This window comes from Dreissena polymorpha, chromosome 11 (assembly GCF_020536995.1).
Source record: "Dreissena polymorpha isolate Duluth1 chromosome 11, UMN_Dpol_1.0, whole genome shotgun sequence".
Lineage (NCBI taxonomy): Eukaryota > Metazoa > Mollusca > Bivalvia > Myida > Dreissenidae > Dreissena > Dreissena polymorpha.
The window spans coordinates 78165396-78184141 of NC_068365.1; the positions used below are offsets into that span (position 1 = coordinate 78165396).

Sequence of the window (18746 nt, forward strand, 5' to 3'; positions counted from 1 at the left end):
TAAGATAACAAGATAATGTATTTAGTTTTATAAACTTCGATTACAGTGACTGTGATGCTGGATACTATGGCCCTGGTGGGGACTTTGACCTAACCCAGTAACACGATATGTCCCCGTGGGCTACTACTGTTCCGAGGCTCCCACAGCCCAACCGCCCTTCGCGGCACTACTCCAACTCCACGGGGCTCACACAGGTGTCAGACTGCCAGAACTGCACTGCGGGTGAGTGATTACGTACTGGTATTTCAAATATTTCAACAATGATGCCAATCATTTCAATGAAAATATTTCTTCACTGTTATCCTTGACGATGCACTGGTAAGATTTGCATTTGATTGTCCACAAATTGAAAATATAAAAGAAAAAAGGATTTTTGTGTGGGAAATGCTAATATTGAAACTATTGTCACTATTGAAACAGATGCCTAAATGATCAATGAATGTTGTCCTCAACACAGTCCTGTTATTAATGTAACACAAATCACCAGATATGTTGCAAACAGTCAGTTATTCTATGACATTTTCACACAGGGTCTTACGGCGTGTCTCCTGGCCTCAACACGTGACTGGACCCTGCAAGGAAGGCTTTTACTGCCCTGGGGGTCAGGCCATTGAGGACCCCTCTGAACCCCTGCCCCCTGGGGACGTACTGCCCCACCGTACTGCAGTGCCAATAAATGTGCGAGAGGTTAATACCAAGACCAAATTGAGCAGGCTGTATGCAAGAATTGCACTTCACGCTTACTACTGCGACCCCTTCGGTACTCTGTTGGACCCAATGATACTGGTATAATTTATCCACTGGTTTGTCCTCCCGTCACTACTACTGCCCGGGTGGTACAGGATTCAAGTTTTCCCACCCTGTCCACCGGGAAAATCAGTGCCTCTCCTGAGAATGAGTTGCAGGTTAGTAGAAACAGTGTTTTATGAATCCTTCAGATTGATTCAAAGTATGTCAGCTATCCAATAAATATATTTGTAGACCCTTTTGTACATGCCTTGCGCATGTGTTTCTTAAAAAGGAAAAATTTGACTAATGCAAAATACTAAAAATAAGCTTGTGTTTTTTTATGAAAATCTAAGTTGCCATTTTTTAGTTACATATACATTTTAACAACCTAGGATTCTTAACATTCCAGATGACTGTTCAGACTGCACATTCAGCCACTATTGCCAAACCCCAGGCTAACTGCCCTGCCCCTGAAGGCTCTGTGCTGCGGGCTACATTTGCATCTCAGGGCCTCAACTCCTACCCCCACTGATGGTAGCCATGGAAGAATCTGCGACCCCGGCCACTATTGCCCAGAGGAACCTTCATACGTATGTTGAAGAAATCTGAACAATGACCTTGCAGTTGCATAACTTTTCACAATATTTAAGGACCTGAACATAAAACAATTTAAGGCATGCTTCATGATTATCAAAATTCTTGTAAATTCAAATGAAAAGTGTATCAGGAAAATCATGAATCATCAGATTCAATAGGTGTTTAAATGCTAATTGCAGCACAACAAAAAAATTGTTTATTCAGCATTTGTGTGAGAAATTTACTTAATACTGCCAATTCTGTCTAAAGGTTGAGTTAATGCTCCTAATTTGAACTTATTGGTACTGTCTAAGTACCTGCATTCCTCATTCACTATTGTTACAATTCTGTTGACAGCTGAGGACTGTCCAGCAGGCACATACAGCACCAAACGGCCTGAAAAACTACACAATGCACGCCCTGTGACCCTGGCACCTACTGCTCCTACCCCAGGGCTGCTTGAACCCCACGCAAACTGTACGGCAGGCCACTACTGCGAGCTGGCCTCTACAGAGGCTGCTCCGGATGGCCAGGCCTATGGCTAAATGCCCAAGGGACATTATTGTGAACAAGGGACTCCGCACAACCCCATGCCCCCGTGGCACGTACAATTCTGAGGAAGGTGCAGAATATTTTTAGCTACAACCTTGATATGCTTTTGCTTTTTGCTTCTACACATTTTTTGTCTTATGATGTAATATTTTGTAGCACTTGATGGATACAAATTTGAGATTAGCCCCCTAAGGATACGAGATGTATTACATCAGTGCAGTAGTTACCTCTTTCTCAGGGGAAAATGTTGCTAATGATGCTTGAAGAAAGCAAGATTTTAATTTCCATATTAATTTGAACTTGTTATATAATTTGTATATTTTTGATCATTTTTAGAAAATTGTTTGGATTTTCTGAAGTTTGTGTTTTAATTTTAAATGTTTTTTAAACAGTTTTTGTATTCAAATCATTCAATTATAGCTTTATTTTTAAAATGATTTGCTGTGTCCTGATATTTTCCATACAAAACTCTGTCTTAAAAATTATTTTTTCAAACAAAATTCAAAACAAACATTAAAATTCCTGTTCTGTACTCGCAGGCAAGCAGTCTCTGATGGACTGTGTGGACTGCCCTGCCGGCCAGTACTGCTACACCTCGGGTAACGACTCTATCACAGGGAACTGCAGTGCAGGCTACTATTGCACACTGAAAGCCCAGGAGAGCAACCCTACAGGCAAGTCTGCGCCCAGTGGAGTCACAGATTAATGGCCATCAAGCGTGTTTACGAAAGAATTGACCCTTGCTCTGAAAAAAACAGGGTCATTGCATTAGTGTAAAGTACCGTCCCAGATTAGCCTGTGCATTCCACACAGACTTATCAGGAAGACACTTGCCGTTTTTATGGAATTTTTAGTTGAAAGAAAGTATCTTTTAAACAACATCCAGTCTACTCAAAAAATGTCACTGATTATCCTGCAACTGAACATCTAGTCTGAGACAACACTTTACCCACATGCATTAACTCTTTTCATGCTGGGAAATTTGTCGTCTGCTAAAATGTCGTCTGCTGAATTTCTAAAATATTAAGCATTTTCTTCGATTTTTTTTCAAAAATACTATCAGAATAGCAACAGTTTAGATCCTGATGAGATGCCACGTTCTGTGGCGTCTCATCTGGATCTAAACTGTTTGCAAAGGCTTTTAAAATTCGGTTCCCGCACTGAAAGGGTTAAACCATGTGTTTTTACAGAGTAAGTTTTTAAAAGATTGTAAAAAGTTTTGGGAATTAACTCAAACATAAACTACTGAAAGGCGTAGAGGGTTACCCTATCGGTAGTGATTTGGTGGACATATGGGGTTGTTGATGCTTGTTTATGGCTGTGGACATATGGGGTTGTTGATGCTGTTTTTATGGCAGTGGACATATGGGGTGTTGATGCTTGTTTATGGCTGTGGACATATGGGGATGTTGATGCTTGTTTATGGCAGTGGACATATGGGGTTGTTGATGCTTGTTTATGGCTGTGGACATATGGGGTTGTTGATGCTTGTTTATGGCTGTGGACATATGGGGTTGTTGATGCTTGTTTATGGCTGTGGACATATGGGTTTGTTGATGCTTGTTTATGGCTGTGGACATATGGGTTGTTGATGCTTGTTTATAGCAGTGGACATATGGGGTTGTTGATGCTTGTTTATGGCTGTGGACATATGGGGTTGTTGATGCTTGTTATGGCAGTGGACATATGGGGTTGTTGATGCTTGTTATGGCTGTGGACATATGGGGTGGTTGATGCTTGTTTATGGCTGTGGACATATGGGGTTGTTGAAGCTTGTTTATGGCTGTGAACATATGGGGTTGTTGATGCTTGTTTATGGCAGTGGACATATGGGGTTGTTGATGCTTGTTTATGGCAGTGGACATATGGGGTTGTTGATGCTTGTTTATGGCAGTGGACATATGGGGTTGTTGATGCTTGTTTATGGCTGTGGACATATGGGGTTGTTGATGCTTGTTTATGGCTGTGGACATATGGGGTTGTTGATGCTTGTTTATGGCAGTGGACATATGGGTTGTTGATGCTTGTTTATGGCAGTGGACATATGGGGTTGTTGATGCTTGTTTATGGCAGTGTCAAACAAAATGAGATTTTTTCAAAATTACTATTTGGAATGACTTTCAACAACACATATTTGGAATAAATTTGTCCTATGTCATGCTAATAATGTGCTTGTAACATTTGAGTTAGTGCACTGTGTTCGTAGTAAAATTTAAACCTGTTTCTTCATTTGGATAATGCAGTCATGAATGATTAACCTTCTGAACCTTTTCACAACATTTACCCAGATGGCACCACGGGTAACATCTGTCCGATCGGTTCCCACTGTCCTGTGGGTTCCCCAAGCCCTGTGATGTGTTTGCCGGGTACCTACACGAATGTGACAGGCCAGGCAGCCTGCGCAGTGTGCCCCGCAGGATTCCAGTGCGTGGGCGGCTCCAGTGTGGTTCCCTGCTCCCAGGGCCAGTATTGTCCACAGGGTACCGGCCTGACCACTCAACCATGCCCAATTGGTTAGCAACTTATTACAAATATTTTGTCATTGGATCGGGACAAAGTTGTTCAATTTTTTTATATTTCAATCGCCAAATAGGTAAGCAATTCATTTTGTTCTCCTTTTTTGATATCCTAATAGTTTAATTGACAAGGTTTGGCAACAATCGTCGTTGACTGCCTTTGATAAAGTACTAGTCTAAATCATATTGATTCTCATTTGCAACATCAATAATATAATGCCACTTATTTTATTCATACAAGTAAGGTTAAAGATGTTTATCAAAACAAGTAAATATGCTGACATTTGTAACCCCTATAGAACGTCACATGGTGAGCATCATTTATTTATTATACCCCGCCATTGGCGGAGGGATATTGTTTTGGGCGTTGTCCGTCCGTCTTTTCGTCCGTCCGTCCAGAGCCATATCTTGGAAGTTCTTTGGCGGATTTCATTGAAACTTGGTATGAGTATATATATGTGTAAGAGGATGATGCATGCCAAATGGCGTTGTACAAAATCTTGTAATAACAGAGTTATTGCCCATTGTATCTTGAAAAAATGCTTTTTTGAGTGTCAAATAACACCCTTTTGTGTCCAGAAGCATATTGGCGGGGGATATCAATTCAACGAATTTGCTTGTTCATTATTGTGTCTTAATAATCACTATCAAACTTGTCTATAACAAAATGTTCTTCTCACCTAAGATGTATGAAATCATGTTGTCATTCCATTTGCCAGGCACATATGGCCACAGTGAGGGTCTGGCTAACTCCACAGAATGTACGCCATGCAGCACAGGCACCTATTGTGACACCACGGGTCTCACACAACCTGCTGGAAACTGCTCTGCTGGATACTTCTGCACCATTGGTATACAACACAGCTCATGGAATTTTAGGCCTTTCTGACTTTATTAGCACAATTGATATGATGATAGTTATACTTATAAAATAATCAATGTTTCCAAAAATGGTTGTAAAGCGAATTTTACTTGAAATGTTAACTTTAATGTAATATTTATACAAAGTTGCTGATATACCGGTACTTAAAAAGTATAAAGACAGTCTCTTCTTTAAGACAGATTAATTTCATAGATACAATTTATCTGACACAAGGCATTACATGACCTGCATCTTGCAAAAATGTGTCTTATGCCATATGAGTAGCTCCAGCCCAGCCTGTGCATCTGCACAGCCTGGTCAGGAGTTGCCCTGTCCACTTATGAAGTCCCAAAAACTTTATAGGGGACTGCGTTGCTCCTAACCAGACTGCGTAATTACATTTTCCTAAGAAAGCATAAGACCCATTTTTGCATGAAGCCGCTTAAACGTTACTGATATTCCCTGTGTCATCCCAATCACTAGGTGTGAGCCTGAGTGTTCCTGTGGTGAGTACCGGACTGCACACAGGAACCGGAGACATCTGTCCCCCGGGAGCTGAGTGCCCATATAGCTCCGGGTACTTCAGCTTCTGCAAGCCTGGAACATATTCGCCTGCCAGAGGATCCCAGACATGCCTGCCTTGCCCTCCAGGTAAACCTGATTAGCTGTGGTCATATGTGTAGCCATGTAGACATGAGTTGGGTTTTGGGAAAACTGGGCTTAAGGCATGTTATTAAAGTGTTTTCCCAGATTAGCCAGTAAAGTAATCAGGGACGTCACTTTCCGCTTTTATGGAATTTTTTGTTTCAAGAAAGTTTCTTGTCGTCTGCTGAATTTCTAAAATTAGCATTTTTAACCAGGTTTTCCGAAGGAAAAAACTGGTTATTAGATTGGCGAATGCGGGCGGGCTGGCTGGCTGGCTGGCGGGCTGGCTGGCTGGCGGGCTGGCGGGCGGGCGGAACAAGCTTGTCCAGGCCATAACTATGTCGTTCATTGTCAGATTTTAAAATCATTTGGCACATTTGTTCACCATCATTGGACGGTGTGTCGCGCGAAATAATTACGTCGATATCTCCAAGGTCAAGGTCACACTTTGAGTTCAAAGGTCAAAAATGGCCATAAATTAGCTTGTCCTGGCCATAACTATGTCATTCATTGTGAGATTTTAAAATCATTTGGCACATTTGTTCACCATCATGGGACGGTGTGTCGCACGAAAGAATCACGTCAATATCTCCAATGTCAAGGTCGCCACGACTGAAAATAGATTTAAAAAAAAAAAAAAACTTACAAAGGGGGTTAATTTTTTTTGTTCATTTCAAAAGTTCAGTTTGAGTTTTCTCCCTTTATCAGATTTTTTTTTTACAATGAAAACCTGGTTTTGTGACAATTTTGTCCCTTGTTTATTTTTTTTCTTCAAAAAATACTATCAGAATAGCAAACAGTTAAACCTGATAAGACGCCACGTTTTGTGGCGTCTCATCTGGATCCAAACTGTTTACAAAGGCCTTGAAAAATTCGGTTTCAGCACTGAAAGAGTTAACCAAAAATCTAGTTTAAGTGGAAAGTGTTTTCCCTGATAAGCCTGTGCAGACTTCACACCCTAATCTTGGATGACACTTTACCGAGGTGTTCATTTGTTAATGTCTAAATTTTCATCTTAACATCTTTGTTATGATTCGTTTTATTAATAGGAAATAAAATAATTCAGGATTATTGAAGGAATATTAACTATTCCCATGAAAAAGTTTTTATGGTAGCTTACGAAATCTAGAAAGACAATTTATGGGAAAAGATTTTCAAATTCATTAATGGTAGTCTTAAAAAAGAATTTGTCTTCTGTTATTTTGTTGACAAGTATATATACTTTGACTTATCATTACAATGTGAATCAATGTATAACTGATACTTCCAGGCTCATACTGTGTGAATGCCACAATCAACCCAGTGGTGTGCCCCACAGGCCACTATTGCCCGCAAGGAACCACCATGGCACTGGAGTTCCCATGTCCTATGGGCACTTACAACAATGTCACAGGTACAGGCATAAGATATGCTTGATGAGGATTGCATGCATGTTGGCATCAAGCATTTAGATTACAGGAGTATTTTCAAGAATATTCAGTTTTTTCCAATTTAGTATGTGTATTATCAGATATATTAGTATTTATGTTACTTAATTATTTACATGAACTATCTTTTCTATTGTACAAAGAAGTATTAATTTATATATTAGCTTTTATTACTGAGTCAAATATTAAGTTTAATGAGTAAACTAACAAGTAATTTGACTCATAAATCTTGAGAGAAAAAAAATAGGCAACTAGCTTGCAGACATTAAGCTGCATTGACTTATTTTTGAATGAAGATCATAATGTACTGTCGGGATGTATATCTTATTTTTTTAAACTCCAATCAAATAAAATAGAAACACAAAGTTCCAACTAAAATATTGATGATATCATATCATGAATCATATGCACAAACAAAATCTTAGTCAACTTAATAGCCGTTTAGGTTTTTCCTATACTACAAATATATGCATTCAAAAAATGGTCATGAATATTATTACCTTTATTCCACAGGTTCCACCAACGAGACCGCTTGTATTGACTGCCCGCCAGGTTACTATTGTGAGGGAACAGGAAACACCGTCCCAGACGGCCAGTGCGATGAAGGGTTCTGGTGCGCAGGAGCAGCTTTCAGCGCCCGGCCTTATGACTCCGGTAACCTCGCATCTAGCGGAGGTGGTGCTAGGTAAATTATCATGCCTTTTTATGCCCCCGGTAGGGTGGCATATAGCAGTTGAACTGTTGTCAGTATGTCAGTCTGTCGGTCCATCCGAAAAAGAAGAAAAAACCTTTAACATTGGCCATAACTTTTGCAATATAGAAGATAGCAACTTGATATTTGGCATGCATGTGTATCTTATGAAGCTGCACATTTTGAGTGGTGGAAGTTCAAGGTCAAGGTTATCCTTCAAGGTCAAAGGTAAAAAAATAATTATAAAATATTTCAAAGCGGCGCGGTAGGGTGCATTGTGTTTCTGACGAACACATCTCTTTTTTATGCTTTACTTTACGTATTGGTTAATCTTTACATCATTGAAATTATTTCAGTGGACATTCTCCCCTATGCCTCAGCTTCAATTAGGGCAGGTACTATAAGTAACTTAGTAACTTTGTGTACTTTGGCATGGGTCCAAAGCTTAGCTCGGATTTGCTTGCTCTGAAAATAATGAGAGGTTTGGTTGTATAACTGGCCGCCATGACTCAACTGAAATACTGTTTAAAAACAAAATGTTTATCATCATATCATTATTTTGTATTCTTCTGTTTTTCAACAATATATGTCTTCATTTATTTTTACTTTAAGGATATGACTTGTATCCAATTCTGACCCTTTTTGAAATTTTATGAAGCAATACATGGTATAAGAGTATAATTGGTCTGTAAGTGAATGCCTTAAGGAAGAAATCCTACTAACACAGCTGTGCTTCCAATCAAATAACCTTATATGTTATCTTAATCATGCTTATTCTATTTGAGTCGCACAGGCAAATCAGGAACGACACTTTCTGCCTAAATTGGGTTTTTGCTAAGAAGAGACTTCATTTAAAAGAAAAATGTCATAAGCGGAAAGTGTCATCCCTGATTAGCCTGTGCGGACTGCACAGGCTAATCTTGGACGACACTTTATGCACATGCATTATGCCCATTTTCTCAGAACGCAACTCAATTTGTTTTTAACCAACCATTGTCACATGCTTCACTTATTCCAGTGGCCTCTACTCCAATGACACTTGCGCGCCCACCTGGGACTGCGTGTGTCCAGACTTCCTGATGTCTACTGGCGGCATCTGTCCTATGGGCTACTACTGCCCCCAGGGATCCTCTAAACCGATTGCTTGTGACAAGGGCATGTATTGTGAGACACCAGGCCTTCCATTGCCCACAGGTATTACGGGAACCTACTGTTTTAACCCTTTACCTCTTAAATAGGTATTTTTATGTATTTGTAGTCCATAAGAAAGTAAAATTATAATTAAAGACCTATGTTATTAGATTCAAGTTTTTAAGGCATCATTTATAGCCCTAAGTTACTGATGAGCAGCAAAGGGCAATAAACCTGAACAGACTGTGAGTAACTCGCAGTCTGTTCTAGTTTTATGCTGTTTGCACATTTTCACTTTGACTCCGAGTGGGAAAAGGTTAAGATATTTTTCTGGTCTAACTTGTTCCATCCTCATCAAATAAACACTTAAGTGGTGTTTCAAATAATTAAATAAAGGATATTTTAACAATGCAAACATTTATTTTTCCATTGCAATGCAATAAATATAATCATTATATTGTCTGTTAAACAAATTTGACATACTTCAATTTAATGTAGTTACATAATGACCTTTAGTGCATTGAGTTGATATTTATTTGTTTCTTAACCCAACTTTTGCTTGATAACTTTCATTTTTGTAAAATAATTTGACATTTGATCATAAATAAGAAAATAAATCATGTAAATATAATAAAATTGATCTTCTGCTGTTGTTGTACCCAACATTCAGGTAACTGCTCTGCTGGTTACTACTGCAACAACGCCAGTGCCACGCCCACCCAGCACCCGTGTCCTGTGGGTCACTACTGCCTGGTAGGCCTGCAGCCCATCCGCTGCCCTGCGGGCACCTTCTCCAACCAGCAGTACAACGAGGAGCTGCTTGACTGTAACAACTGCACTGCCGGATATTATTGCAATGGTAAGGAATTTAATTTTTTCCGCACAGGCATATCAGGGTTACACTTTCCACCTTAATTGGATTTTTGCTAAGAGGAGACTTTCTTTTAACCAAAAATTCGACAAAAGCAGGAAGTGTCATCCACAATTAGCCTGTGCAGACTGCACAGGCTTATCTGGGACGACTCTTTAAGCACAGGCATTATGTCAAGTTTTCCCAGAGCAAGGTTCAAGAAGTTTTCTGTGATAATTAGCATACTTCTCCTACAGATGTGGCAGTTTTCAGTGATAACTAGCATACTTCTACAGATGTGGCAGTTTTCTGTGATAATTAGCATACTTCTCCTACAGATGTGGCAGTTTCTGTGATAATTAGCATACTTCTCCTACAGATGTGGCAGTTTTCTGTGATAATAAGCATACTTCTCCTACAGATGTGGCAGTTTTCTGTGATAATTAGCATACTTCTCCTACAGATGTGGCAGTTTTCTGTGATAATTAGCATACTTCTCCTACAGATGTGGCAGTTTTTCTGTGATAATTAGCATACTTCTCCTACAGATGTGGCAGTTTTTGTTTGCTAGCAGAGTGTGGTGGTACATTTTAAGCTGATAATTAGCATACTTCTCCTACAGATGTGGCAGTTTTTGTTTGCTAGCAGAGTGTGGTGGTACATTTTAAGCTGAGTTTTCGCATGAAACAAAGACTGTGAATTCTGAAGCGTTGTTTGGATGTATTGAAAGCTTGATATTTGCAACAACAGTAGACTTTATAATTTGTATATGATAACCTGATAAATCTTGTACTTTAAGTTTTACCATTTGAGCCTAACACTTTATGCACATGCATTAAGCCCAGTTTTCCTAGAACATGCCTCATTGAAACCTTATTCTCCAGGAACTGGACTGACTGCTGAAAGTGGTCTATGTGCACCCGGCTACTACTGCCCTGGAGGTCAGAGTTCAATCACCCCCTTGGGTCTAGAATGCTGGCCAGGCCATTACTGCGAGGAGGGAGTTACCATCCCTGTGTTCTGTCCAAATGGAACCTACCAGCCAAATTCTGGCCAATCAGTTTGCGAGATCTGTGACCCTGGATTTTATTGTAACCTTGCTTCAGGTGAGATTTTTGTGTTGTTGATTTTTAATTGCATTCTTATATTAAGAGTAATAGGAACAAAACGTTAGCTAACATTTAAAATATTGACATTTTTATACTTTAATTATGATAATTTATTATAATGATATAATAATGATTATATTTTAGAACAACAGTGTAGTCGTAGTCTAATTAGTTTATAGATTCTTTGTTCAACCAAACTAGCATTTATTCAAGGAGACTATGTTAATGTTTGTTTAAGATAACAAATATAATTACATTTTTATTTATATATATATACATTTATGGAATATATATATCTGAAAAATTTAGTTGAAATGTGAAAACAAAATATTAACAACAGTTTTGTCTACAAAAATTTAACATTTATATATATTTATTATGTTAATACACTTATTACTAAGCATACATTTTGTAGTTTTCTGCTACGTCTTAGAATTTTTCTTATTTCTTATAATTGTTTGTCAATATATATTATAATCATAATACCACTTAAAAAAATTCTCATTCTAAACACATGTGGCAAAAACAACATGGATGTTTCAAGTATAAAGAAAAAAATATCATCAGAATTTTATTTGTCAAAATAAAGATGCCCTTTATGTAAGTATACTCATGGTCAGTGGATGTATGAATTAAAGCACACATAGGGGCATGGTTGTGAATGACCATGCAGAGTGAGCACTCTTGAGTTCTGGGACAGACCCTGCATTCAAACTGATTTGTTTATGATAGCATATGCAAGATTACTGAGTATGATGATTTCAATTAACCACCTACTGATCAATTGCCTCCTTTAAGGTTACAAAATAATAGATTTAAATTTTTTAAATGTTATTGAATAAAATAATGTCATTTTCCAGTCTTGAAATATATGAACAATTAAATTGAAATATTTTAAGGAATGATACAATTGTTCAATTTATTTAGTGCTGTTTGGTGATGTTTAGTTCTATAATGAGAAACCCAAATGTATCACAACCGTATTGGATGGAATAACATTGACTGTCATTAACATGTGATACCCATACTTATTTGCGTACAATAAACAATGTTGTAACATAGTGTGGATCACATATGACTCCCCTCATATATAGACATTAACAGGCCTACATTGAAGGTGATAGCAGTTACAATGAAGACACCTGATTTGCTACAAAGGTGGATATTCACTGAATTATTCTTGACTTTACATGAGTTGATATAATTTTCAGGGGGTCAGACAACATGCAATGGTAAATGGTGTATTGTAACATATTGTCAGCATGTCTCCCTAAATGCTTGATATTCACCTTTTCCTTGTTGATACATTTCACTGAATATTGTGAAAAAAAAACACTAACCATTATTGTTTATTGTCTCCACACACACATGGTAGAATAAGTTTGCATAAAATAAGGATTTCTATTCTTCAAATTATATTTGAAATTTAATGCAGAAAGCCAATTGGTTTTGTTGAGATAACCAATCATATCCACTGCTTTAAATCCCCACTTCATTTTCAAAGAATTGAACTTTTTTAAATAAATTGCGATGGATGTCTTACGGACCAAATTAAAAAAGCACTGAAAGTGGTCAAATAATAAAGATTTGGTGATTATTTATCTATATATTATATACCCACATTAACCAATGATCACCTTGACGTAATAAATCTATGTTTGTACAAAGAGTTCTTGTTTGTACAAAGAGTTCTGCTAAGTATGGATTATATTCACATCAATGGTTTTCATTCACAAACATAATTAAAAACATTTCTTACAAACAAAAACGTTTTTCGTTTGTTAAAAAAAATTCTTTTCAAATTAGAAATGATGCAACTTTAAAATGCACTTTAAAAATGTTTGGTGCAAAGTGTCTTTTAAAACGAATTGTAAGTATTCAAATGTGTTTCACCTTTCTGGGTTTTGTTTGGCTGTGTGTAGAAGTGTGAAGAAAATATGAGACAAACATACTTTTTCATTATTGTAACAGCCATGAGATTTGATACCTAAATTAACGGAACATTTGTTGTGAATTAAGTAAACTTTTTTCTACAATGTGTGTGTATTTTGTTGCTTTTCCATGTTGAATAAAATTGCTGTTTGTAACATAATAATGTGCATGCATTCAGATTATAATCAAAATACTTGTATATAAATATGCTATGAATAAATTTCAGTTAATAAAATGGTTTAAATTAAATGGCGCACAACACTTTAACCATGAATTTTCATTTTTACTTGGATCTTATTTAAGTGCAGAACCCAAAATGGATATCATATAGTTTTGATAACATAATTGTAATGGGTTTGTATGTGTTGTAATTACAAATCATCATTTTTATTATTGGTCATCTTTAGGATTGAATATTGTATGTTTCTGTATCTTGTAATTTAGAAATTAAGACCTTGTCTAAAGCAGCAAAATTGTATATCAACTGAAAATCTTTTGCAAAAACCGTTGTTGATTTTCCATGGTTCATTACAAAATATTATAATTCATTATATAATTGTGACAATGTTAAAGAATAACTGAAATAAGCTTCTTCGTAATCTGAGAATATAACGAAAAATATAAATCCTTCAGCAGCCATTTGTCATCTGTGTACGAAACAGCAAAATTTACATTTGAGCTGCATCCTGTGTCTTGTGCCCTATGCAGCCAGAGTAGCTCCAGACAAGAAGGGGCATCGAGCAGTCTGGTCTGGAGCTACACTGTCTGCTTATGATACCACAAAAACCTTGCATGACTTATTAGCAGAGAGCATTACAACCGGTACTGACCAGATATGCATGTTGGTAGGAGCTGATACAGACAGAATCGGAATAATTCGTGTGGAGCAGCTTATGTAGATCTGTGCTTTAATGATGCATACCCATTACCCACGCCATTTTTGTCAGCTTGTCACATGAGTATATCATTCTTAACTTAATCCACTGTCTCTGCTGTAACCGAGCATGTCCATATGAATTGTTTACCCATGTCTATACTTAATGTCATCTTTATACAGTCATTTTAAATTACATTTTGTGTAGAAATATTGCGTATTTTTTATAATTCATGAATTTGATTTAATATACTTTACAAAAATACCAGTAGTATATTTTAAGGGACTATTTTCTCTTATATCAAACATGTAGGATAGGCCATGGTTGCAAACTATGATAACATTAAAATCAAAACATCCATGATGTCCCTACACAGGTCTTGCCATAACCACCCCTGCCAACTGCACAATGGGCCACTACTGCCCCCTAGGCTCCAGCCTGCCCACCCCGTGCGCAGTGGGAACCTACGGAGACGCCCTCAACTACCAGGCGCAGGCTAACTGCAGAGACTGCACTCCGGGCATGTACTGCGGTACCGCCGGGCAGATCGCGCCCACGGCCAACTGCAGTGCCGGATACTACTGCACTGGGGCTGCTGAAGAAGCCTCACCTGTCAATCATAAGGTAAATAGATTATCTACAGCTATGAATACATGAACCACATTCTGGGAAAACAGGGTTTAATGCATGTTGGTAAAGTTTCGTCCCAGATTGGCCTCTGCAGTCCGCACATGCTAATCAAGGCCACAACATTAAGTTGAAAAGAGACTTCATTGAAACAAAAAAACAACATTAAAGCAGAAAGTCTGGTTCCTGAGAAGCCTGTGCTCATATGTTAAATTTTTATGTTGTTCTAAAACAGACTTTAATATTTATGAAAAATGTCACTGAAATGTATGTGCGAACAATACTATAATATTAAAAAAAATCTAAAATAATAATAATATCAAGAATTTTTTTAAATAATTAAACAATCTGTGAGCAAGTCCTCATAATAATGTGCTAGAATGGGTGTGATTTTAGCACTTCTGAGTACATGTTTAAATATGTTTAAATCAGGCAGTTGTTGGAAAATATTTTTTAACAATATCTTACAATATCATTATATATCAATTACCAGTAAGTGTTTAAATAAACACATAGTAAAACTGAAAACATACATGATATTACTTAACTTTTATGTTAAAAAAACCTTTTATAACAAAAAATATTGTTTTACCAGTCATTGCATATTTTAATGCCATTGCAGGTTGACCCCAATGACAACACCAGCTTCACAGGTAACGACATTTGCCCCGTTGGATACTTCTGCCCTGAGGGTTCGGACTACCCTGAGCCTTGCCCTATCGGCACATTCTCAAGGAGTACAGGGGTCACACAGGTCGAGGATTGTCTCCCCTGCCTGCCAGGACACTACTGCTTCGTACAGGCCAATATCAAGAACTCCACTATGCCAGCTTGTGATCCAGGGTAAGAAACCAGCTGTTTACTTAGATTCTGCTGCTTAACCCTTTGCATGCTGGGAAATTTGTCATCTGCTAAAATGTCGTCTGCTAAATTTCTAAAATAAGCATTTTCTTCGTTTTTTTCCAAAGAATACTATCAGAATAGCAAACAGTTTGGATCCTGATGAGATGCCACATTCTGTGGCGTCTCATCTGGATCCAAACTGTTTGCAAAGGCCTTTAAAATTCGGTTCAAGCGCTGAAAGGGTTAATTTAGAATTTAAACAGAAATGAATCTTGTTTATGAATTATGTTTTTATGTGTAAGTAATTGTAGTATAGATACTTTAATCTATGTTGCTATATTTAGAGTACTTGGTTTATTTTTAGCTTTAAAATATGGAGAAGTTTTATATTGTTTAATGTGTTATAGTCCAGAATGTTTTTTCTCTGTCTATTTTGAACATATGGAACCCCAAAAGTTTATATAAAATTAAGCATCTGTTAAAAGTTAAATGTGCACTTGTTAAAACGGTCTCTATTTAATCAATACCCATTAATCTCTTTAATTAGTGCCTCTCTTGTTTTGTTCCCAGCTATGTATGCTTGGAAGGCAGTAGCACGCCCAACCCAACGGACGGCGTGACAGGCTATATCTGCCCACGGGGTCACTTCTGCGAGGCAGGAACCACCCAGGAAGAAGCCTGTCCCCCAGGCACATATCAGGCCTCCCTTGGCCAGGACAACTGCACAGTCTGCCCCGCTGGATACATGTGTCTCTATAGCAACATGACAGTCCCAGAGCGCTGCATGACAGGTGAGTGAGAGGGCCCGATGGCTCAGGTGTAGCTCTGGAGAAATTATTTTGGATTTTGAGAATATTCGTGAAGCCGCAAGCAATGATACATTTTTTTATCAAAGCTTTATTGGGATTGTAGGTAAGGGTCAAGGTCACAGTTACTAAAAATAGAAAAATGGTTCCAGCTAAAATTAGAAGTATGAGTTTAGCTCAATTACACTTTTTTAATGTTGACTTTAAAAACTTCATACATAACTACGTTATTTTAAGACCTAGAATAAGATTGCAAATGGATTGGGTGGGCTTAGGGTCTTTATCAGTAAATAAACATACAGCTGTTAATCAACCTTTTAAAATTCTGTCAATCAAAACAGGAGTTAAAAAGTCTTTAGGAACGAAGTTATAATCATTTAAATATCAATGAAAGATTCAAAACATTATAGCAAGCTGACAGCAGGAAAGATGGATAATTATGCATTTGCGCCAGTGCTTTTGTTACTCTGCTGCCTATGTTTCAAGGTCACTACTGCGTGTTTGGTGACCCCAACCCTGTGCCCTGTCCACCAGGAACATTCAACAATGACACAGGACAGGACCAGGCATCTGACTGTACGGACTGCTCTGTGGGAATGTACTGTGAGGGCACCGGAAATACTCTGCCGGATGGTGAGAAATAAGGCTCTGTGATAACAACCAGATTTTATTATAATGCAAATATCAACATATGAATTGCATTCTAGGAATACTTGGCTTAATCCATGTGTGTAAAGTGTAATCTCAGATTAGCAGGTGAAGTCCATATAGGCTACTTGGGGACAACAATAAATGATCTTATTGATTTTTTTTATTAAGTATCTTCTTAACGAAAATCCAGTCTAGGCTGAAAGTGTCATCCATGGATCCAGTCTAGGCCGAAAGTGTCATCCTTGGATCCAGTCTATGCCCAAAGTGTCATCCTTGGATCCAGCCTAGGCCAAAAGTGTCATCCTTGGATCCAGTCTAGGCTGAAAGTGTCATCCATGGATCCAGTCTAGGCCGAAAGTGTCATCCTTGAATCCAGTCTATGCCGAAAGTGTCATCCTTGGATCCAGTCTAGGCCAAAAGTGTCATCCTTGGATCCAGTCTAGGCCGAAAGTGTCCTCCTTGGATCCAGTCTATGCCGAAAGTGTCAGCCTTGGATCCAGTCTAGGCTGAAAGTGTCATCCATGGATCCAGTCTAGGCCGAAAGTGTCATCCTTGGATCCAGTCTAGGCCGAAAGTGTCATCCTTGGATCCAGTCTAGGCCAAAAGTGCCATCCTTGGATTGCCTTTGCAGACCAGTCTAGGCCGAAAGTGTCATCCTTGGATCCAGTCTAGGCCGAAAGTGTCATCCTTGGATCCAGTCTAGGCCAAAAGTGCCATCCTTGGATTGCCTTTGCAGACCAGTCTAGGCCGAAAGTGTCATCCTTGGATTGCCTTTGCAGACCAGTCTAGGCCGAAAGTGTCATCCTTGGATTGCTTTTGCAGACTGCGCAATCCAGTCTAGGCCGTAAGTGTCATCCTTGGATTGCCTTTGCAGACTGCGCAATCCAGTCTAGGCCGAAAGTGTCATCCTTGGATTGCCTTTGCAGACTGCGCAGCCCAATCTGGGATGGCATTTAAAGCACATGTATCAAGCCCAAGTGTTTTTGTACTGTACCTGATTAAGACCTGTGAAGCAGATGCAACACTTTTTCATGCTTAAACCTGGATCTGCATTATGCAAAAGCAGTTATTGACGCCTAGAATTTTTATTTGAGGTTTTCCTTTTATCTTCCTTTTATCTTCAACTGTGCATATATTGTATGGATTGTTTTGTCATTATCTATTCAGCTGATTTTTTAATATAAGCTTTGGAGTTGAATAATTTTCATCATGAATAAAGTTTATAATATAAAAATTTATACTCTTTATATTTGCTTAAAGAGTTACTATTTTGAAAACAGATTTAATCAATCTAAGCATTTTGTTTCCTACATCCAGTAAGTCAGTTAAAAGGCTGAATTGCCCCTGATTTGTTTCTTCCGGAGTGAAACAGTGTACAAAAAAGATTCTTAAAGTGTTCTGAGTGACTTCTGTGCTTATTTTATGTTTTCATTTATTCCGATTGCATAACACTGCACTTTATCAGGTCTTTAGTGGCCACAACTTTATCCAATGTCAAGGTCTATGAATGCGTTACCATTTCTACTCAGGTGACTGTGAAGCGGGATACTTCTGTCAAGGAGGAGCCAATCAGAGCACACCTGTACCGTCTGGTTCATTCCCATTAAACGGACCATGCCCGACTGGCCACTTCTGTCCAAACGGCACCAAACTGTGGGAGAAGTGCCCCGCCGGAACATTCCGTCCTGTCACAAGTAAGGACCCTGAATATATTTCTGTTCTGTGACTTGACCAAAGATTTCCAATTGCATCCTGTCCGGTATATTGAGGAAACACAAAGCTGTTTTCATGATATTCTTGTATGGGACTGGTCCATATGTATTCATGATATTCTTGTATGGGTCTGGTCTTTATGTATTCATGATATTCTTGTATGGGTCTGGTCTTTATGTATTCATGATATTCTTGTATGGGACTGGTCCAT

General features: G+C 38.2%; 1 protein-coding gene across 1 annotated transcript in view; it reads left to right on the top strand.

Annotated features, from left to right (window-relative positions):
* Positions 1-1704: 1704 nt before the first annotated feature.
* Positions 1705-18746, top strand: part of LOC127849960 (uncharacterized) — a 57208-nt gene continuing 40166 nt past the window's right edge. The window contains exons 1-16 of the mRNA XM_052382700.1: positions 1705-1927; positions 2397-2531; positions 4146-4370; positions 5093-5224; positions 5719-5886; positions 7151-7273; positions 7821-7992; positions 9017-9192; positions 9800-9988; positions 10864-11085; positions 12300-12320; positions 14272-14519; positions 15145-15365; positions 15936-16156; positions 16658-16804; positions 18352-18516. Coding sequence (XP_052238660.1) covers positions 1831-1927; positions 2397-2531; positions 4146-4370; positions 5093-5224; positions 5719-5886; positions 7151-7273; positions 7821-7992; positions 9017-9192; positions 9800-9988; positions 10864-11085; positions 12300-12320; positions 14272-14519; positions 15145-15365; positions 15936-16156; positions 16658-16804; positions 18352-18516 — 2662 coding nt within the window. The 5' untranslated portion in view covers positions 1705-1830. The remainder of the gene's footprint in view (positions 1928-2396; positions 2532-4145; positions 4371-5092; positions 5225-5718; positions 5887-7150; positions 7274-7820; positions 7993-9016; positions 9193-9799; positions 9989-10863; positions 11086-12299; positions 12321-14271; positions 14520-15144; positions 15366-15935; positions 16157-16657; positions 16805-18351; positions 18517-18746) is intronic.